The following is a 20,850-nucleotide window of genomic DNA, read 5'->3' on the forward strand; positions in this document are numbered from 1 at the left end:
GCTGCCGGAGCCTTCCCTGTGTGCGGTGCGGGGACTTCGGGGCTTCGCCCCTTCCCGCACTGCTGGGCTGTGGCTGGCTCGTCCTCACTGACCGGGAATTTACCCGGCGGCCTCGGAAAAACCCTCCCGGTCAAAGCCGGGCATAACCGGGCGGTGGCAGGGGCCGCGGCGGCAGTGCCGAAGGGCAACGGGCCGAGCCGGTGGCTGGAACCGCGGGGCCATGCAGGCGCCCGTCGAGGAGCGGTTCCCCAGGGCGGGCGGCTCCAGCGGGGCTGAGGCACATCCCGGCGCAAGAGGCAGCACCGGGAAGGCACCCGGCAGCTGCTCGCGGACGTGCGCGCTGCGCATCCCCGCAGGTCGCAACGTCCGAGTTCCCCGCACAATTGCGCGCCTCCGGGGAAGCGGCCGCTCTGCTGAAGCTCTCGTCTGGGTGATGCAGCTCGGCGAGGGAAAAGCCTCTTCTGCGCCTCCTCACCACCCGTGTCCCGGGCAGGACAATCGTCGTGCCGGTGCCATGGCGGAGAGCGACTGGGACACGGTCACGGTGCTGCGCAAGAAGGGGCCTAGCGCGGCCCAGGCCAAGTCCAAGCAGGTCAGCGGGCGGCGGCGGAGCGGCCCCGGCCGAAGCCGAAGCCGGGGCCCGCGTACGCCGGCGGCCAGACCCGGGCGAGCCGGCGGCCGGGGCCCGGCTGCCGCGCAGGGGATGGCTCCGGCGGCGGAGCGCTCACCGCGGCCCCTCTCCTCTCCTGTCCGCAGGCGATCCTGGCGGCCCAGCGGCGCGGGGAGGACGTGGAGACCTCCAAGAAGTGTGGGTATAGCGCGGGTGGCTCTGCAGCGCGGAGTGGGGAGCCCGGCCCGGGTGGGGGCCGGCTCCGCAGCGGGAGCTCAGGCGGTGCCGGAGGCTCCTGCAGCGGGGGACGGATGTAGCACCCCGGCTGAGCCAGAGCTCATCTTCACTGGATGAGGATGGGGCCGTGCAGCCCCGCGCCCTGCCACGGGCAATGCTCCCTGCAGCCAGGGCTGAGGTTCTGGTTGTCCGGAGCTGAGCACAGATCTTGGGGGACCTCATGAACTTCAAACTCCCAATTTCTGCAGCTGATCTCTCGTGTTGATGACGCGTGCCCGGGGGTTTAGCCGCTAGCATTTCTGTGGCATTGCTCTTTAAAACTACCCCGTTTCCTCTGGTGTAAATTCTTAGGTTCTCTCGCCATAGGGATGAGATCAGGGTGGTGGGAAATACTCGTCAAAGGAGGTTTAGTCAGTTTCATCAAGAGACTGAACATCAGAGACTAATGTGGGAGAAAAGATTCAGACTGCGATGAGGCAAACCAGACAGCATGTTTTGAGCCTCAGGCATTCAGCAGAGCCAAGTACAGTTATTTACTTATAAAAGGCATCAGAAAATTGATTAAAAGCTTACTCTTTGTGCTGCCTTAATACCTGAGGAAACCCTGCTCAAGTTCAGGTGTTACCCCCCCACACGTTGTAGCACAAACGTGTGTCTGGATCAAAGCTGAATGATAAATGTCCAAGCCATAGCAAGATCTTGCCTGTCTGGAGTGAAGTTCAGATGGGAAATGGAGAAAGGGGTGGGCTCTGCGTGGCTGTGTTTAGACACTAGCATTAACAGGATTAAGATAACGTGTTCTCTGATGGGCGGGATCTGTGCTGATGTTGGCACATTGAAATCTTGAAAGCTCCCTGGGATGCTGAGCAGCTGAGAGCTTAGAAAAAGCACCTTGATACCGTTGGGCACAGCACTGAACCTTGTTTTGTTTGTCCTTGGTTTGTTTTGGTTTGGTTTGTTCTTGCTTTGGGTGATAGGGGCAGCAGGCCAGAACAAACAACACTTCATTACAAAGAACACAGCCAAGCTCGATCGGGAGACAGAAGAGCTGCACCATGACAGAGTTCCCCTGGAGGTGGGCAAAGTGATCCAGCAAGGCCGGCAGAGCAAGGGCATGACCCAGAAGGATTTGGCCACCGTGAGTACAGCCCCTGCTCCCAGTCTCCCCACACAGCTTTAACGGAAGGTGGATGCTCTTCCTGTCTCCTCGTGGGCAGCTGCCAGGGAGTGGTGTCATGAGCAGGAAGTTTGAACGTGGCATCTCTGGTGGCTGCTCTCCAGGCAGGGTTATTTACCTGGGGAATGGTTATGGGGTTGTGCAGCCCTTGAACACTGCTTGCAGACGGATTGTTGCTGCGGCTGGTGAGCTGGGAGGAGGCTGTTTTGCCCTTCTCCCATCATCTCAGCAGTGACTTGAGGTTTTATTGGTACCATCTGGGCCTGACACAGCATTCGGAAACCCACTGCTGTCTTAAGGAGCAGCACTGTGGAGTGTGCCTGCTCCTCCTGGGAGGTTGAGGGAAGCAGCAGCCTGTCCAGGATGGGTGTCACCATTGCTGTGAGACCCAAATAGGGGAGGGAGGTGATAGTGGTGGTGGAGTGAGCCTAGTAGTGCTTTGTCTTCTGATCCTGGCATAATTCAAGGCTGTTGTTATGTGTGTGAGCAGCATGGGGCTGTGCTGAGGGGTTCAGTGTCAAGAGCCAGTGTTTGAGACTCAGCCTGTTGTTGTAGAAAATCAATGAAAAGCCGCAAGTTATCGCTGACTACGAGTCGGGACGAGCCATCCCCAACAACCAGGTCATGGGCAAGATCGAGAGAGCCATCCGTAAGTGGAGAAGGGAAACAAAATACATGACACAGATTCAGTGCCTAAGAGGGGTGCTCTGGTCTAAGTTATTTCCATGTTCCACGTCAGGAGCAGTCACTCACTGCTGGTTACTGTGGGTGCAGCTTTCTTCTACAAAACCTGGGTCTGCTGCCTGAAACCAGAACTTGGAGCTCTTGTTCTTTGTTCATCTGCATGTGCGGGGTTATTCCCTGGGGGCCCCCCCTGTTTGCTTTCCCCTGAAAATCAGAGAGATACTGAGACCCATGAAGGCCTGATGATACTTGGGAAAGTGTCTTGCAGCCAGTAGTGTTGATGTTGCTCTCTCAGGCCAATTCAGATACTGTATTCTAGGAAGAAAATGCACAAGCAAGAGTTGGAGCTTTCTGAAACTAGTCTGGTGCTTCTAGAATCTAAAGTAGGATTCTCCCTCCCTCTGGGTCCCCCGCACTTGTTCTCTTCCATATAGCAAACATGAGGACATAAAGTTATCGGGTGATTGATGGAGTGCTGATGGCAGCTGATGGTGGTCATCTCCTTTGTCTTGTTCCAGGCCTTAAACTGCGTGGGAAGGATATTGGAAAACCGCTGGAAACTGGCCCCAAAGGGAAATGACAACAAAGCCTCGAAATCAGTTTGTTCAGACTGATCTCGTCTGGCTGGTTGTCTTTAACCACCAGAAGCTCTCTTCATCTTGCCAAGCTGAACAAGAGGGTTTCAGACATGCTTCGGGGGGGAAATCTGCCGAATCTGTACCTGCTGTAAAAAAGCAACCTTAAAGAAGCAATTCTCCTGATTGTGTTTTTCCTTCCTCCTTTCCAGAGATTGAGGAACTAAACCCCCCCAAATACAGCATCTGATTTGCCAGAACCCATGTGCGTCTTGGTGTTTAGAGCTAATGTTAAGGCACTTGGGGTGGTCTGAAATGCAACCACTTAATTGGAACAATATGGGGGTGGGTGTGATATCTTATATATAAATAATGTGGGAGAGTTGGGGCTTGCCCAGTGTCTGCATTTGAAGTGACGCCTCTGTCACTGCATCGCAATGACATTTCTGTTTGTTCTTTCCAGCCTGTTTTAAAGAGATCTATAATAAAGTTTGATACCCTTCAGTTGCACAGGGCAGTTGCTGCGTGTTTACCAGCTCATAGTAAATTTGGGTTGGGTGTGACTGGAGCTGCAGCACCCTCTTCTTCCTGGAAGTGTAATTAATGGGAATACCTGGAGAGTGTGGGGAGCAGGTGGAGCTGTCACAGCTTCCCCTCCCTGCTGGGGAGGACTGCAGCTCTGGCTCACAGCCCACGGATGAAATCAATTCTGTGGTTTGATCTGGTGCAGAGGTGAGTGGAGTCGAGTTCTGCAGCGTGTGGCAGATGTGGAGATGCTCAGTTGGGCACTGTAGGAGGTCTGAACCCTCCCTACCTCTCCCCTCCCTTCCCCAGCTCCCAGCAGCCCAGCTTGTTGGGAGCTTCTTCCTGTAGGGCACTGCTGGGGCAGGACAGTGATAGTAGGAATGCTGCTTGATGTGCTGTGGCAAAACCTAAGTGGGACAGAGCTGAAGGGTGAGGGGATGAACAGGCTTTGGTCACAGACTGGGGAAGCAGCATGCCCCAGTCCCCTCTGGACAAGCTCTGGGACTGAGGTGAGCAGGATCCCCAATGGGCTGAACCAGTCTGGGAGCTGTTGTATGTCAGTGGCAGGTCTGGCTGTGAGCTGCTCAGAGCTTGTGCAGGATTAAATACAGTTCTGAAAGCTGGGGCAGGAAGAAAGGAGTCCTGCATGCAGGAGCCTGGGTGAGAGGTGAGCACCCACAAGGAGGGTCAGGGCTGCCCTCGGGTATGCTGTGTGGTGCCCTGGTGTTGCTCCCTGCCCCCCTTGGCCACCCTCCCTAAACTTCCAACACCAGCAGAAGTAGCTCGCTGCCCTGGGAGCTCTTGGGTGTGGGAAGGGGCTTGTTCCCCAGGCAGCCCCCCCGATCTGCACAGCCCTGGCCTGGCTGGGGCTGTGCACTTTGTCCTTCTATGGCTCATCTAAGGGTGGCCCCTGCAAGGAGCTCCTGGTGGCAGCACCCACCAAAGCATGGGCACATCACCACGTCTTGGCACAGAAAGTTCCTGTTACAAAAGACAATGTTTTGGAGGTGTGGAGGCAGCGGCAGGTCCCTGCATGGGGCTGGCACCCCGGGGTGGGCGCCCACAGCCAGCACCTGCTGCAGGATGCTGAAAGCTGGAGGCGGCTGCTGGAGTGTGAGGTGCTGTGGGAAGGATGCTCTGCAGTAGGCAACGACTGCTGCTGGCTCATGATTTCAATTGTCATCCCCTTCTTTTGGCATGGGAGCTATAATGACCTTGTCCTGTCGAGAAAGGAGAAGGGAATCAGTTTACAACCAGCTCATTAGAAATGCAAGGACTTCCTCCAGGCTGCAAGAGAACCTGCTTGCCAGCCCCCGTGGCCCCAGCAGAGGAACCAACCCCCCCACCCCACCCCAGGGGGTCTCCAAGCTTGTTGTGGGGTCCGTCCTGGGGCTGGTGGCTCTGCTGTGGACTACATAGCACCAAATCAAACTGCAGCTCAAGCTGCTCTCAGGGTCTGAGCTGCTGGCTTGAAGAGGATGAGCCATGCCTGTAGGACCTGCTCCCTGCAGGGCCCGGGCACGAAGCGCAGCCTCAGCTCTTCCTGCAGCAGCTGCCTGGCGGCGGCAGCACCGCTTCTGGCTCAGCCCCGGAGCTCCGGTCTCTCCTCTGCCGCGAGCAGACAAGGCAGAGCCCTTTGCACCCCCGCCGTGCGGGCTGAGCGCAGGCTCGGGGAGGGGGAGCGGCACCAGGGGAGCTTTTGGCGAGGTTGGGACAAGCGGGAAATCCCCCCCAGCGCTCACGTCTCGGAAGGTGATGTTGTCGAAGCCCTGGGGGGAGCTGCCCTCCGCCGGCGGCGCGCTCGGCAGCCCGCGCCGCTTCACCCAGCACCAGCCCCCGGCAGCCGCCAGCGCCACGATGATGATGGCCAAGAGGACACCGACCACCGCCTCTGCCACAAAGCTGCCGGGGGAGCGCTCTGCAAGGGGAGGAGATGCTGCCGGGAGAGCTGGCTCCTGCCCCAGCCAGAGCGCAGCGCCCCGAGCAGCGCCGGGTGCACCTTCACAGCCACAGTCATCCCCACACCTTGCCCTGGCAGCTCCGGGCTGGAATGGCAGCTCGCCCCGGCGCTGTAAGCGATGTCATCCAGTGCCACCGTCCCCTCCATCGGCCACCTCCGTGTGGTCACCTCAAAGATGATCTGCGGGAGAAGGTGGAGCCTGGGGGGGCTGCTGCATGGGGAGGGGGCACATACACCCTATACGGCACCCTGCACCCCCCGCAGCACCCTGCACCACATACGACACCCTGCACCCCCTCTGCTACCCTGCACCGCACACAGCACCCTGCACCCCATATGGCACCCTGCACCGCACACAGCGCCCTGCACCCCATATGGCACCCTGCACCGCACCACACACAGCACCCTGCACCCCATATGATACCCTGCACCGCACACACCACCCTGCACCCCATATGGCACCCTGCACCACACACAGCACCCTGCACCCCATATGGCACCCTGCACCGCACACACCACCCTGCACCCCATATGGCACCCTGCACTCCATATGGCACCCTGCACCGCACACGGCACCCTGCATCCCGGGCGTCCCCCCTCACCTGGAAGGCGCTGGGGCTCCGCACCGGCACCGCACTGCTCTGCCAGCCCCGGCCCCGGTGCCCTGCTGCACTCCACAGCGTGCGCTGCCCCGCCGCGCTCTGCAGCACCACCCGCAGCTCCCCGCAGGCTGCAGCGAAGGGAACAGGGGTCCCTGTATCAATCCACAGCCTCCGAGAGCCGCTGGGCTTCCCACACTGTGGCATCTTCCACTGGGTTGGCAGTACCCGGTGGGAATGGGCATCCCCACAGGTCGACCAGAGCTGAACCAGAGTGTCCATGGTCATCAAATCATGGAATGGTTTGGGTTGAAGGGACCTTAAAGCTCCTCCAGTTCCAACCCCCTGCCATGGGCAGGGACACCTTCCACTAGAGCAGCTTGCTCCAAGCCCCTGTGTCCAGCCTGGCCTTGAACACTGCCAGGGATGGGGCAGCCACAGCTTCTCTGGGCACCCTGTGCCAGCGCCTCAGCACCCTCACAGGGAAGAGCTTCTGCCTAAGAGCTCATCCCCGTCTCCCCTATTTCAGTTTGAACCCATCAGCCCTTGTCCTATCACTACAGTCCCTGATGAAGAGTCCCTCTTCAGCATCCTTGTAGCCCTCTTCAGATACTGCTCTGAGGAAGCTGCTCTGAGGTCTCCACGCAGCTTCTCCTCTCCAGGCTGAACAGCCCCAGTGTTCTCAGACTGGTCCCATGGATGGGACAGTGTTTGCAGTCCCTGGCCAAGCCCCCTGCTCTCATCTGGGCTCAGGACATCCTCCCCAGAGGCAGCGGCTCCTGCCTGTGCTTACAGAGGTGCTCTGGGATGTCCATGTGGTACCAGAACCGCAGGCAGGAGTCGGCAGCAGCAGACAGATACTGGCTCTCCAGCAGGGCAGTGGTGCCCCCCTGGCCCAGCACACTGGTGTCGAAGTGCACGTAGTGACCTGGATGGCAGGGACAGAGCGCAGGGCGTCCCCCAGTGCTACAGCCCCACCACGTGTCCCCCTCAAAGTGCTCAGGACAATGCCCAGAGGTTTGCACCCCCCAGCCCCACTCCATGCTGTGCTTGGTACTGAAGGGAGCCAAGAGAGGACATGGATGCTCTGGAGCCAGACCCCCTTGACATACTGGGGGGACATTCAGGGGTGACCCCATCCATCCCCAGCTCCTCTTCCTCACTCCAGCCATAGCAGCGTGCCCCAGGAGGAAGCGTGTCTCCTACCATTCCTTGTGCCCAGGGTGTGATCCTGCTCGGGGCCAGGGTACTTGGTGAGGGGGACCCCACTCTTCCAGCCCCAGGCAAAGCTGTGCAGGTGGGGGTTCGTGGGGCTGCTCCAGCCACACATGTCCTGCTCGAAGTCACAGGATGCTGGGAGGGAAGGGGGGACTGTGATGCACCCACTGCATGGAGGGAGACAGCAGCCAGGGGGGGAAACCCAAGACCCATCCCCATGGCTGCGTGCCCCCATGGGTGCCCCATGCCCCTCTCACCTGGCTCTGGGCAGGCTCCGTCCGACACGTGCAGGTCATCCAGAGCAATGTACCCATGGTCACCCCCAGCTCCCACCGCCTCGAACATCACCTGCAGGTGGGCAGGGGTGCAGGGGGGCAGAGGGCTGCCACGTGTCCCCTGTCCCCCTCCCTGCCGCAGGTGCCCAGTGCCCTGCCCCATCTCACCTGCCAGTCCCCATCTGCCTCCACAGTGGCATGGCCGCGGTGCCAGGTATCCCCTTCTGCACTGCTCACCGCCAGCACCCTCCTCCGCACCCCGCTCTGCTCCACAAACACCCTGAGGGAGCCTGCACCAGGGCACCCACCATGAGGCAGGGTCTGTGTGGGACCCCCCCATCCTGAGGTGCCCCCAGGGTCCTGGTGCTCACCTGGAGTGCTGGTGCTCAGCTGGTACCAGAAGGCCAGGCACTGGGCAGGCGCCGAGGGCTGATAGGGCTGGGAGGTGAGGGCAGCTGTGTGCCCTGTGGGCAGGGAGTCCCTGCCCGTGCTCACCACCAGGTAATGGCCTGTGGGAGAGAAGCCCCCCAGCTGTGACCCTCCAACTGGCCCCAGGGACCACTGGGGATGGGGATCTCCCCTGGCCTGGGGAGCCCCATCCAGAATCCCAGCATCATTAGGGTCCCTATGCAGATCAGCCAGTGCAACCCCCTGCCAGGGCAGGGCCACCCAGGGCAGGTCACACAGGAACGTGTCCATGATGGGTTTGGGATGTCTCCAGAGAGGGAGACTCCACAACCCCCCTGGCCAGCCTGTGCCAGGGCTCTGCCACCCTCAAAGGAGAGTTCTTCCTCATGTTGAGGTGACACATGTTGTGTGTTAGTTTATGGTCATCGCTCCTCATCCTGTCACTGGGCACCACCGGAAAGAGTGGCACCATCCTGCTGGCACCCATCTTTGAAATACTGATCTGCATTGATGGGATCCCCTCTCAGTCTGCTCTTCTCCAGACTAAGGAGGCCCAGCTCCCACAGTCTTCTCATCAGAGAGATGCTCCAAACCCCTGATCATCCTTGTTGGTCTCTGCTGGACCCTCTGCAATAGCTTCTTCTCTGTCTTGTACTGAGGAGCCCACTAATTCCCTCTGCACATCCGGGGCAGGAAGGACACGAGGCAGATAAGCAGGGTAGGAAAGGCACAGGGCAGGCAGAGACAAGGGCAGGCAGTGCGCTCAGAGCAGGCAAGGGAGGGCAGGCAGGGCGCTAAGGGCAGGCAGGGTGCTCAGGGCAGGCAGGGCACTCAGGACTGGCAGGGTGCTCAGGGCTGGCAGGGTGCTCAGAGCAGGCAAGGGTGCTCAGGGCAGGCAGGGAGGGCAGGCAGGGCGCTCAGGGCAGGCAGGGTGCTCAGGGCTGGCAGGGTGCTCAGGGCAGGCAGGGCGCTCAGGGCAGGCAGGGTGCTCAGGGCAGGCAGGGTGCTCAGGGCAGGCAGGGTGCTCAGCGCAGGCAGCAGGGCTCCCCAGGAAGCCGTGGTGCCAGTACCTGCTGCAGTGCCTGTGGTGTGGTCGGCCGGGGGCCCAGCAGTGATGCCGGTGCTGTTGCTCTGCCGCAGCCACCCCTGCTGCCCGCTGCCCACCAGCCCACAGGCATCTGCCTCGAAGGAGCAGGAGAGCTCGGCCCCGCAGGCTCCCTCCGTCAGGGTCAGGTCATCCAGCGCCATGTCCCCAAGGAACCCATCCCGCAGGGCCTCAAATGCCACCTGCATCAAGACAGCCTCATCAGATGGACTGACCCCAACACAGCCCCGTCAGATGGACTGACCCCAACACAGCCCCATCAGATGGACTGACCCCAACACAGCCCCGTCAGATGGACTGACCCCAACACAGCCCCATCAGATGGACTGACCCCAACACAGCCCCGTCAGATGGACTGACCCCAACACAGCCCCATCAGATGGACTGACCCCAACACAGCCCCATCAGATGGACTGCACCCTACCAGAACCCAGCTGCATGGGGGTGCCCAGTGCTCACCCAGTACCGATGCTGGCCCGTAGCAGGCAGTGTGGCCCGTCCCCGGTGCCAGACACTGCCCTGGGTGCCCCGCTGGGTCCAGAGCACTGTCTCCTCTGCTCCCTCCAGCCGCAGCTTGAGGTTCAGGGTGCCTGTGACAAGGAGAGAATGGAGCCGCCATCCTGAGCCTGCAGGGACCCGGCTGTCCCCGGGGAGGAGGCTGCATACCGATCTGCGCGCCAGCCAGGCGGTACCAGAAGGACAGGCAGCGCGTGGTGGCAGCGGGCTCCTGCAGGTAGGTGATGAGCTGCGCCCGCTGCCCACGGCTCCACAGCGCAGAGGGGTCCGCGACCAGGAAGTAGCCTGAGTGTCCGGGACAGCCAGGGTGGAGTGGACATGGACACGGGTGCTCAGAGCTGCACCAGCATCACCTGTGCCCTCAACCTGGATTCGGGTGTCCTCAGGCTGCCCCTGGTTGGTCTCACCCCACGGGCACATCCCAGCACTGGGGACAGGAGGCTGTGGGTGCCCTGGGCTGCCTGGGGCCCCTGGGAAAGGAGCCAGCCCCTTACCTGAGCCTGTGGTATGATCGGAGCCCTGTCCCTGCCCTGTGCCACGGACCCACTTGAAGTCACTGGACTGATCCTGGTACCAGCCACACATGTCCTTCTCAAAGTTGCAGGACAGCTCTAGCCAGAGAGAGATGAGGGAGCAGGGACAGGGCACCCCAAAAACAAACAGGTCCTCCCAGTGTCCCCTTCCTTCTGCCTGCCTGCCCCCTCCCCAGATTCACCCCATGCAGGTGTCTAGGAACAGGATGTGTTCAGCCCTACCCCAGAGCCTCTGCACTGTGATGCTGTCCCTAGGTTGAGGGCAGGGTTACAGTACCAGGCAGCCCCCATGGGCTGGGGGTCCCCTCCTGCCTTCAGCTGCCCTCCCTGCCAACTTGCCCATGGCCATACCCGTGGCCGCTGGTGGCACCATGTCAGGGTGGCACTGCACGAATGTCACGTTATCCACGGCAGCGCTTGCCGAGTCCTGCAGATCCACCAGTGCCAGCAGCTCAACCTGGGGGCAGTGTGACAGCGGCAATGAGCCCCGGGTGCCTGGCACTGCCCCGCTGCAGCCGACCGCGCTGGTCCCTGAGCTCCGGGAGCACCTGGAAGGGTCGGCTCCTCTCTCCCAGCAGGACATGGATGTGTCCCTCGGCTGTGCCGCCCTGTCCCTCAGTGTGCCAGGCCACATGGGAGGTGCCAGTGGTGTGATCCGCGACGCTGACAGCGAGGAAGCCTGGCATGAGAGGTGACGCTGAGTCTGTGGGCACCAGCCGCACCCCCACCAGAGCCCCCCATAGCCCCAGCAGCCTGCAGCCCACCGACATGGGGGACTGGGACACCATGGCTCCAGGGCTGTGTGATGGGGCAGAGCAGGGCTGAGCAGCAGCCAAGTCAGGAAGGGGCAGGGGGATCTGCCTGGTGCCGTGAGGGCAGGGAGCAGGAACGGTGCAGGCCGGGCCCCCCCAGGGCAGGCAGGGGGTTACCTTGTGGGCTGCTGTGGATGTGGTAGCTCATCTCTATGGCACAGGCAGGGCCAGAGGGGCCCAGCAGAGGCGTGCGGGCCTTGGCAGCAGCCACCATTTGTCCTTCTCCTGTCTGGACGGCCAGGAAAGCCCCTGGGGATGGAAACACCCTGAGAGGCTGGGACACCGCCGGCAGCACCCACCACGCACCCTGCCCACCATCACCTCCACCCGTGCAGGGTGGGAGCGGGGGGGCCCTGCACCCTGGGGTCCAGAGCTCCATCTCAGTGGAGGAGCAGCCTCACCTGCGAGCGCGGTGCCGGCGGGCTGGGGCTCGGTGACGCTCTGCAGCCCCCAGCGCAGCCGCCCCACGCTGACGTCGTGCCAGCCCCCGGGCCCCGCCTCGAAGGTGGTTGCCCCTGCAAGAGCCCAGGCTCAGCCCCGCACAGCGCCCGCATCGCGCAGTGCCCCGGGGCCGCCGCTCACCGCAGCGCGCCTCGTCCGAGCCGTCGGCGCAGGTCGCCGCGAAGTCGCAGCCCAGCTCCGCCGCGATGCACTCGCCACTGCCACACGCCAGCTCCGCGGCCCCGCACGGACCGGCTCCCCCCAGGCTCGGCAGCGCGGTCGAGGGCTGCTCTGGTGGAGAAACCCCCCGGGATGGGAGCAGCGGTGAGAGCAGCGGCAGCGCCGCCCCGCCGGGCTCCCCATTCCCCACCCCTGCCCTGCTGGAGACGGGGCGGGCAGGAGGACTTGGCACGGGAGAGGGGGCGTCAGAGCCGCAGGACAAGGGCACCAAGCTGTGGGACCTGTGACAAGCGATTGCCACCGCAGACCCCGCCGTCTGTCCCGTAGGGATGGTGCCGTGGGCACAAGGCACTCAGGGACATGGCCTGTGCCAGAGCGGGACGGGAGACCCTCAGGCTCACCTGGCTCCTGCACACAGCCCGGGGACAGGATCAGGTCATCAATAGCCACGGTCCCTGAGCTGCCAGCCACCCCCTCGATCAGCACCTGCAGAGAAGTACCACGCCACCACCGTCACCATAGGGTCTGACACTGCATGGAGGGGCTTGGAGATGGCACTGAGTACAGGGTGACAGAGGGGAGCTGTGGGACAGGGGGGACCCCACTCATGTGACTGGCCAACTGTGCTTCCTCCAAGAATGGGCTCAGTAGGGTGAGGCTGAGGCTGAAAGGGCTGGCAGGGCTGCGGTGGGCCTGGGAACATGGTGCTGCCCACGCACATCACCATGGCCTGTGTTTGCCCAGGGGTACTGTTAGGGTGCCATCGGGGTGCCCTCTAGGGCCATCTTGGAGAGGGTTGGGTTGTGTGTGTAGCCATAGGGGACAGCAGACAGGAAGCATGAAGGCATGGGGTAACATGGGAAGGATGCAGACGCCCCCTCCAGTGGGGTGGTCCCTGGGCTGGGGGGGCTGGTAGGGGGTTTGGACATGTGAGCACAAGGACACAAGGGTGGCAAACCGAGGCTCAGCTCTGGTGCCCAGTTCCCAGTTCAACCCTGGTCCTATAGGTGTGTACTGGGGGTGTCTGTGCACCCCACTGAACAGGCACCTGCCCACCTTGAAGCTGCCCATCACGTTGAAATCCACTCTCTCCCGGACCCAGAGGCTGCCCAGGTCCCCTGTCCTCTCCCTCACCAGGTGCTTGGTGAAGTTGGTCACGTAGGAGATGCTGAGGCTGCCGGTGGCTGAGCCATGGAGGTGACAGTATAGCACGAGCTGGGGATAGGGAGGGGATGAGCAAACCCCAGCACCCCAGGGTAGGAGCAGCCTACTGCACCTGCAGCGCAGCCAGGGGATACTCTCAAAGGTGGGGCTGGAGGAGCTCGGAGCTGGCAAAAGGCACCAGAGATGCCACCAAACCACCCCCAAATCCTGCTGTCCCTCCAAACAACCCCCAAATCTCTCCATCCATCACAAGGGAAGGGTCAACCGCAGCCCAGCCCCATGTGCTGCGGTGTGGAGTTTCAGGGGTGACTCACAGAGCAGGAGTTGGTGGCCTGGAGAGTGGCACTGCTGAGCCGTGCTGTGCCACCAGCGCTGCCGACGTGGAGGAAGAACCCTGCAGGAGATGCCGGGAAGGGGCTGGTGGCACCATGGGCATGCAAGATGCTCTTTTCCTGGCACAGCCTTAAGCTGGGCCCAGGAATGTGCCAGTGATGCCCCATGGATCCGAGGTGGGGCTCCCCTGGGGTGCTGGTGCACAGGTACCTGCCCTGCTGTTACTGCTGTGGTCCCGGCTGGGGAAGCCATGCGCAGTGCCCAGGTTCAGGCTCGTGTTCCTCTCCCACACCGACTGCCCGGCCTCTGCCTCCCAACTGCAGAGGTTCTGCTCGAAGGAGCAGAGCTCAAAGGATGCTGTGGGCAGGGAGAGGGAGCAGTGACCCAGGGGTAGGGTCCCAGCCTTCCCCACAACAGGGGGGTCCCTGCAATGGGCCGGGCTTATGCCACCCTTCCAGAAAGCTCTTGGGGTGCCCTGCACAGCCACAGGGCAGAGCTGGGGTGACCCTGACAGCCCCACCGCCCAGCTTTGCCCCATCAGCGCAGACCCACAGCCCATCTGTGTGGCTGGGGGGGGCGGTGGGCAGGACCCCTCTCTGGGGCCAGCCATGCTCACTGCATTGCGTTGGATCCTCATCCGAGCCATCCCCGCAGTCATCAGTGCCATCGCAGAAGCGGCGCTGTGCCACGCAGGAGCCACGGCTGCAGCGGCTCTCCTCCGCCCCACAGACCTGCTGCCCCAGTTCTGGGGGGGTGGGACACTGTCAGCAGGTGGCTGGACCCACAGGGACCCCTGCACATCCTGGGCTCCCCCATATTCCTCCCTGGGGTTACTTGAGGAACAGACTTTGCTGCCCAGCCCTTGCCCTGGCCTGGACAAGGTAGCCCCTAGACACAGAGGAGCACCCAAACCAAAGACCAAACCAATTCCCAGCTCACGTCTCATCCCAGCAGATGTGGGACTCACCCTGCAAGCCACAGTTCCTGAAGATGATGTCATCAAGTGCCAGCTCTGCCCCACACATGGGTGGTTGTGTCAGGGAGAAGATGAGCTGCCGATGGGAGGATGGGGATGGCACAAGCAGAGCATCAGCCTGAGCTGCCCAGGTGTCCTCAGCTGCCAGGGCATCACCCGGCTCCGCCAGCCCAGCCCCCAGGGCCAGACACTGCCCTGTCTCACCTGGAACTCCCCCGTCACTCGGCCTGGGTACGCAATCAGCTGGTGCCAGCCCTCGCCTCCATGCCCTGGGCTCTGCCACAGCTCCACCACCTCGTCCCCGTGTGCCATGGCCAGGCGCAGCACCGGCCGCTCTGTCTGGTCGAGCACTGTGGGGATGCCCAGGATGTGGTTATGGGCATCCTGGGGTACCCCTGGGGACAAACAGCCCTGCCAGCTCTGGGGACCATATCTGGGACCCCTACATCCTGTCAGCTCTGCTTGTGGAGCATAGAGATGAGCAGGAAGGCAAGGACCCATCTCGAGGTGCTGGGGGCTCTGTCCCTGCCATGGGGGCAGATAGCCCCATCCCTCCCCACCGCCCCCATCATAGCTTCCCTGTGCCTGGTGCACTGAGACCTGGCTGTGTCCACCAAGGAGCCCTCACCGTTGCCTGAGATGTGGTACCAGGCCCTGATCTCGCACGTGACGGCTGCTTCCCGCATCACGGGTGACCTGAGCCAGGCAGTGGCTGTGGTCTTTGCCGGGGGGGACACAGTCAACATGAACCACCCTGGGGACGGCAGAGTGCAGAGCAGCGGCTGTAGCCCCATGGGATGGCACCGGAGCCGTGGCTGGCGCTGCTCCTGCCCACCATGGGTCTACTGCAACCCCTGCACCCTACAGGGATGGGTGTCTCGACACCCCTGGCTTCAGGACACCCATGGCCCTGTGGTGCGGTGCTGTGAGTGCCTGGAGCCCGCTCAGCACCCAAGCAGCTCCTGCTTACCCAGGTCGGTGCCCAGGGTGTGATCCGAGTGAGGCCCCGTGCCCCACGTGGCCAGGCTGGCGTGGTTCCGCACCCATCTGTACGCTGAGGTGCTCACATCCTGCCAGCCACAGTCGCCGTCCTCGAAGTCACAGGTAAAGGAGGTGCCCAGCACCGCTGAGCCATGCAGGTACCCTGGGGCAGGCAGATGGGGCTTCAGGGCAGCGCTGGGGCCATCCTGGGTCCTGCACCCAACCCATGGACCTGCACCCACCCCATGGACCTGAATCCACCCCACGGACCTGCACCCACCCCATGGACCTGAATCCACCCCACGGACCTGCACCCACCCCATGGACCTGAATCCACCCCATGGACCTGCACCCACCCCATGGACCTGCATCCACCCCATGGACCTGCATCCACCCCATGGACCTGCATCCACCCCGCGGTCCTGCACCCACAGCGCCCCCGCTCCATCTCCCGGAGCGGGGCAGGGGCTGGGGGGGGCACCCACCGCACTGGTTCTCGTCGGAGCAGCTGCCGCAGTCGCAGATGAAGTTGCAGAGCTCCTCGGCCGCGCTGCCGCAGCTGCGGGCACTGCTGGAGCCGCCGGGGGGCACGAAGCCGGCTGTGGGAGAGACAACGGCACTGCACAGGGCAGACAGAGGCAGCAGCGGTGCCAGCACACGGGCCCTGCAGGGGACACGGGGCTCCCAGCCTGGGACCGTGCTGGGGAACGCTGAGCTCCCAGTGGCTCCATTGGACAGGAACCCACCAGCGCCCCACAGCTCCACATCTGCTCTGCCGTATCCCACTGCCAGCCCTGCTCCCGCACACCCCGGGTGCCGCTGACCCTCCAGCCCGGCATATCCCACCCCGTATCCCGGCATATTCTGTTTCGGGAAGAACAGGAAATCTGGGCACTTTCTGCGATGCCCAAAGCCACCGGTGATTCCCGGCCCGGCCACTGCCCTGAGAACCCCCGGGCTGCCAGTGGAGCCCAGAGGAGGGTTTTGCTGGGCTGCATCTGTCCCGGCGCCCCCCAACAGCGCAACCCCCCAGAGCTGGGGCAGCAGCGATCCCCATAGGAGACCACGCTGGGGAGAAGGAAGCAGAGCAGCAGTGCCGTAGCCCCTTCCCTCCCACAGCAGCACCCCCGCGGCAGCAGAGCTCACCCAGCAGCAGCAGGAGGGTGAGCACCTTCTGCCCCGACATCTCTGGGCCACGGCGACGGTGAAACAGAGCTGGGAGAGGCACGGGGCTGGTGGGGGAGGCCATGCTGGGAGCCCAGGGCTGGAATCTGCTCCCCTGGACTTCAGCCCCACTGTTATCTGCTTCCCAGCCCCACAGCAGGGTTTATGGCCGGGCTGGGACAGGTCACCCGTGGTCCTGCTGCCCGGCACCACCACAGCATCACAGATGGTGAATGGGCAGCTCTGCATCCAGCCCTAGGAGACCTTATTGAACCATTGTTCTTTAGCCCCCCTTTTTTCCAACCAGGACAAGATGCTGGGTACTGCTCTGACCAGGACGGGGTTGGCTGGCACACACTGGCTCAGAGAGGGAAAAGGCCACTTCTTCCCACCAAGTCACTGATGCTGCCAGCTCAGGGAGAAGCTGGCACCTCTGCCAGGGGCCTGGGGCCATGATGTGCCAGCTGCTGGGCTGTGTCCTGTTCATCCACAGGAAAGAAAAACATGATAGTCTCTGAGCACAAGGAGCAGAGGGAGAACCTCTGGGTGAAAGGCACGGGGTGGTCAGGGATGACAGTTGTGCTAAAGGGTGGGGGGAATGGAGTGCAAGGAGCAACCCCAAGGCAGGAAAGGTATAAACGAGTCATGACGCAGTCAGGCAATGGTGAGCTGCAGCAGGCAGGGATACTCAGGACTGGAGGGAGTTAGCCTTAAAAATGTTGAAGCTTTGAATTCAGAACAAAACTCAGGGTCTGAAGGTCTGGGACAGGCTGGGAGGGAAGGCAGGGACAGGCAGGACACATCCCATGGTGCTCCACAGGCTGACCCAGCACCCAGCTGAGCTGCCTTAACACACTCCAGCCCTGCCGATGGCAGGGAGGGGGGGCTCAGCCTGCCTGCTCCAGCCAGAGCAGCCTGGCAGACCCTTCCAGGGCAGTGCCCCTTCCCCAGGCTCTCAGCAGCATCATTCCAGCCATTGCCCTCTTCCCCAGCCCCAGCAGAGCCTCCTGCCACTGCTTCTGCAGCCCCTGTGCCTGAGGCTGGGCCCCTGCGGCTGAAGCTGTGTGTGGAGGTTTCTCCCCTCCTGTCGACGGCCTTGGACAGCAGATTGCAGGTGATTGCATCACGTGCAGTAAAGCACAGGGTTCAGCCCTTCCCTCAGTGCGAGCAGGGTCGGTACCTGCACCCTCCAAGCCCCGTGTCTCGGTGCTGGCAGTGCCTGCAGGCAGGAGCCCTGCCCTTCCCCCAGCTGCCCGGAGCCCTGATGGGTACTAAGCTGACCTTAAGCAAGCAGCCACCGGCCTCCTGGAGCATCTCCAGCAGGTCTGATCCCTCCCTCCTGCACTGAGGAGACACAAGGGGATGTTGTGGACCCCCAGGACAGAGACTGGGCCCCATTGGACTGGAGCGGACTGTGATGACAGTAAAGGGACTGAGCTTCCCATGAGGTCAGGCTGAGAGAGCTGAAGCTGCTCAAACTGGAGAAGGCACGGGAATGTCACCCTTGTGTATAAAGACCTGACAGGAGGGTGCAGAGAGGAGCTGGCTCTGCTGGGGTAAAGGATGGACTGGACATCTCCAGAGTTGCCTCTGTGCAATCAGTGCAGGGCACTCAGCCGCCACCTAACAGCCACCAGTGTTGAGTGCACTCATGACTGCTGTGTGGCATTCACCCCAGCATGGAGAAGATGGTCAACACCTTGCAGGAGGTCAAACCTAGGCACAGCAGAGCTGTTTGTCTAGAGCAGGACAGCTTGCAAGGCTGGCGGGCACCATCCTTCACAGGAGACTGAGCTCCAGCCCTAAGCCACCAGCTGGGCAGCGATCCCACACTCCAGCCCAGCCCATGAAGCTCACCCTTAATCCTCATGATCTCCTTTTGAGTTTGGGGCAGGACACTGGGCACTGGGGCTGAGCCTCAGCAAGGTGTGCTGACCCTGCATGGCTTCAGGCACAGAGGAACCATCTCCTAAGTAGCCCACATCCCTGATGGGGAAGACAGGGAGGCAGCAGAAGGCAGAGCAGCCAGGCAGGAGCCAGAAGCACAAAGGATCGTAATCTGACAAGTGACACGGGGCTGGGACCAGGGGGTTAAGGTTCCTCCAGTCCCAACCTCGTATGGGATGGTGATCAAGTGATCCACCTGGCAGCCTGACCAGCACATCTCCCTCAACCTCTCCTGGCACTGAAGGCTCCAGCAGCTTTTCCCAGTCCCCCCCCCCCTTCTCGCTGGGAGTACAAGCAGTCTCCCTGGGCAACAATGAGGGACAGGAGCTAATCCTGGCTGTCCAGAGGGCTGCAGTCAAGGAAGATGCTCTACCTCAAGGTGTGACCACCTGATGGGGTGTGAATGAGCATGGTCTCCCAACCACGCTCCAGGGTAGCTCAGCTCTCTCCCAACAGGGGAAAAGGGTGGTAACCTTGCCCTCCCCTCCATCAGGCACTGGGAACCCATCACCTCCTCCTCCCCCTTCCCAAGGCTAATCCTAACATCCCCTCAGCTGTCCCCACCCCAGACCCTGACAGCTCCAGGGTCAAGCCCCCCTTAGTGGCTGGAAATCTGGGAAGTCACTCCTGTTAGAAGGGGCTACATCCCAGACCAGGAAAAAGAGCAGACCAAGCCATGGGCGCTGCGCTGTGCTGCCCAGTGTGTTTAATTCTCACATACACATGTGGGACAAACCCCGTCGCCACCGGGGACGTCGGGGCAGGGCACCCACCAGCTTCACCGAAGCTCTGCCGTGCTGGGGAGGTGGGAGCACCCACCGGCACATGGGAAGTCCGGTGACAGTAGAGAACAGGCGAGTTCAACAGAAAGGAAAACCAGGAGAGCCCACAGCACTGGGAACCTGCTGCCACCACCCCAACACCGGGTCTGGCTGCACCAGCTCCAGGCTGGTGCCGCTGCTGCAGCCCGGCCACAGCAGTCAGTAGCCTTCATCTGCCCAGGTGATGTCGTAGTCTGGGTACTCGGCCTTCAGCTTCTCCGTAGTCACGGAGTGGTCGGCTCGCCCGAAGCCCTGGCAGAGAGAGGGGCCCCAGGTAGTGCCAGTAACACCACCCGCGGGGGCGCTCACGCCAACCAGAAGCGCCGGCAGCGGCCCCAGCAGCGACAGACGCCGCTGAGCCCGTGAACCACCGGTGGGCTCCCACCCCTCTGCAGCAGCGGTTCAGGCCACGGGCAGCTCAGCCCGGCCGCGGCTGCCGGACAGCGGGTGGTGCCACCCTGGAGCTGGGAACACAGGCACCGGCATCACCGACACGCTCCGGCTGCCATGGAGACGCGATGTGCGCATCCCCGAGCGGGAACCCGCGCGGCATCGGCAGGAAGCGGCCGCGCCCACGGGGGTGTGAGACCGGTCCCGTACCCCCCTCCCCGCATCCCGGCCCCCGCTTACCACCGAGTATCCGTAGACGTGGATCTTCCTCTCCTGGGGGCGGTGGGCGAGCCGGCCGCCCCCCAGGCACTCGCATTCCAGGCCCTGCCGCGCCAGCTCCGCCGCCGTTCGCTCGTAGATGTCGGCTGCGGGGAGAGGGACCGGTGGTGCCGGGCACGGCCGGGGCGGGGGGCACACATCGCCCGAGCCCCAGGAGGAGCCGCGGGGCAGCCCCGGTACCGCGGGTGCGCGCGCCCCTCACCGTGGTACTCGGCCCAGCCGTGCCCGCGCACGACGTCCTTCCCCGGGGCGCCGGGCGCGCGCACGCGCACCAGCACGTACTTGAACACGCCGTCACCGTCGATCTCCACGTCCCGGACCCCGGAGAGCGCCGCCGCCATCGCGCCCGCCCCGCCCCGCGACCCGCCCCTTCCGCCGCCGCTGCCAACCAGCGCCCGGCACCGCCCACGGGTGCCCGCCCACCGGCGGGGCGGGGCCTTGCCTGCCGCGGGTACCGGGGCGGAACCGGGGGGGGATTCTCCGGCGGGCGCGGGGCCCGGCCGTGGGGCGGTGCGAGGGGCGGGGCTGGGCAGGGCCATGGGGCAGCCCCGGCCGGGCGGCCAAGAGCCGGGCCGTGCCTTCGACAGGCTCTGCCCTGCGCCGGTGCCCCGGCACCTCCCTGGGGCAGCGCGAAGGCCCTCGGCCGCAGTCAGATCCACCCCCCCCCCCCCCCCATGCGGAGCCTTCACCTGCCCGGCTCCACACGCAGCCATGGGTACAGCCGGGACTCGCCGCAGCCCCCGCCCTGCCTTACGGGTTCCCGGGGGCATCCGCGGGTGCGTTACAACTCCCGCGCGGGGTCCCCGCTGTATCCGACGATCACGCAGTGTCGTGCTCAGGACGCAGACTCGAGGGAGCAGGGACCCTGTGGCACTCGCTCCGACCGCAGACCGCACCGGTGCATCCCTGCGGGGCTGCCAGCAGCACCCCAGGCTCTGCA

The 20,850-nt window shown here is 63.0% G+C and overlaps 3 protein-coding genes across 3 annotated transcripts; 1 reads left to right on the forward strand and 2 right to left on the reverse strand.

Moving 5' to 3' along the window:
- Nucleotides 1–504: 504 nt before the first annotated feature.
- Nucleotides 505–3,793, forward strand: EDF1 (endothelial differentiation related factor 1). The gene is made up of 5 exons (XM_057419334.1): nucleotides 505–592; nucleotides 757–808; nucleotides 1,825–1,985; nucleotides 2,580–2,673; nucleotides 3,227–3,793. Exons 1-5 carry the CDS (start codon nucleotides 515–517, stop codon nucleotides 3,286–3,288), a joined length of 447 nt encoding a protein of 148 aa, XP_057275317.1. The 5' UTR covers nucleotides 505–514; the 3' UTR covers nucleotides 3,289–3,793.
- Nucleotides 3,794–4,771: 978 nt separating this feature from the next.
- MAMDC4 (MAM domain containing 4) lies at nucleotides 4,772–16,629 on the reverse strand. The gene is made up of 29 exons (XM_057419337.1): nucleotides 16,456–16,629; nucleotides 15,795–15,908; nucleotides 15,299–15,472; nucleotides 14,957–15,082; nucleotides 14,533–14,678; nucleotides 14,320–14,404; nucleotides 13,969–14,097; nucleotides 13,563–13,709; nucleotides 13,334–13,413; nucleotides 12,912–13,070; nucleotides 12,257–12,341; nucleotides 11,817–11,966; nucleotides 11,636–11,749; nucleotides 11,352–11,483; nucleotides 10,971–11,101; nucleotides 10,774–10,879; nucleotides 10,384–10,500; nucleotides 10,040–10,174; nucleotides 9,833–9,963; nucleotides 9,339–9,555; nucleotides 8,232–8,369; nucleotides 8,029–8,150; nucleotides 7,843–7,933; nucleotides 7,574–7,720; nucleotides 7,161–7,295; nucleotides 6,371–6,498; nucleotides 5,834–5,948; nucleotides 5,551–5,726; nucleotides 4,772–5,028 (listed from the first exon to the last, which is right to left on the reverse strand). Exons 1-29 carry the CDS (start codon nucleotides 16,556–16,558, stop codon nucleotides 4,981–4,983), a joined length of 3,681 nt encoding a protein of 1,226 aa, XP_057275320.1. The 5' UTR covers nucleotides 16,559–16,629; the 3' UTR covers nucleotides 4,772–4,980.
- Nucleotides 16,630–19,109: 2,480 nt separating this feature from the next.
- On the reverse strand, nucleotides 19,110–20,281 carry PHPT1 (phosphohistidine phosphatase 1). Its single transcript, XM_057419289.1, has 3 exons — nucleotides 20,113–20,281; nucleotides 19,872–19,996; nucleotides 19,110–19,493 (listed from the first exon to the last, which is right to left on the reverse strand). Exons 1-3 carry the CDS (start codon nucleotides 20,249–20,251, stop codon nucleotides 19,401–19,403), a joined length of 357 nt encoding a protein of 118 aa, XP_057275272.1. The 5' UTR covers nucleotides 20,252–20,281; the 3' UTR covers nucleotides 19,110–19,400.
- Between the last annotated feature and the right edge of the window lie 569 nt (nucleotides 20,282–20,850).

This window comes from Pezoporus wallicus, unplaced genomic scaffold, assembly GCF_028554395.1.
Source record: "Pezoporus wallicus isolate ANWC-B61680 ecotype Strahan unplaced genomic scaffold, APGP_CSIRO_Pwel_v1 contig_10790, whole genome shotgun sequence".
Classification (NCBI taxonomy): Eukaryota; Metazoa; Chordata; class Aves; order Psittaciformes; family Psittacidae; genus Pezoporus; species Pezoporus wallicus.

What these genes read in the sequence shown, in the direction of transcription:
- EDF1 (XM_057419334.1), top strand. Translation starts at nt 515, where the DNA reads ATGGCGGAGAGCGACTGGGACACGGTCACGGTGCTGCGCAAGAAGGGG. An exon ending in CCCAGGCCAAGTCCAAGCAG is followed by an intron (nt 593 to 756) that starts GTCAGCGGGCGG and finishes TCCTGTCCGCAG; the next exon opens with GCGATCCTGGCGGCCCAGCG. An exon ending in CAAGATCGAGAGAGCCATCC is followed by an intron (nt 2,674 to 3,226) that starts GTAAGTGGAGAA and finishes GTCTTGTTCCAG; the next exon opens with GCCTTAAACTGCGTGGGAAG.
- PHPT1 (XM_057419289.1), bottom strand. Translation starts at nt 20,251, where the DNA reads ATGGCGGCGGCGCTCTCCGGGGTCCGGGACGTGGAGATCGACGGTGAC. An exon ending in CGGCTGGGCCGAGTACCACG is followed by an intron (nt 19,997 to 20,112) that starts GTGAGGGGCGCG and finishes CTCTCCCCGCAG; the next exon opens with CCGACATCTACGAGCGAACG. An exon ending in ACGTCTACGGATACTCGGTG is followed by an intron (nt 19,494 to 19,871) that starts GTAAGCGGGGGC and finishes TCTCTCTGCCAG; the next exon opens with GGCTTCGGGCGAGCCGACCA.
- MAMDC4 (XM_057419337.1), bottom strand. Translation starts at nt 16,558, where the DNA reads ATGGCCTCCCCCACCAGCCCCGTGCCTCTCCCAGCTCTGTTTCACCGT. An exon ending in CCTGGCTGGCGCGCAGATCG is followed by an intron (nt 9,964 to 10,039) that starts GTATGCAGCCTC and finishes TCCTTGTCACAG; the next exon opens with GCACCCTGAACCTCAAGCTG. An exon ending in CACCACAGGCACTGCAGCAG is followed by an intron (nt 8,370 to 9,338) that starts GTACTGGCACCA and finishes TCTCTCCCACAG; the next exon opens with GCCATTACCTGGTGGTGAGC.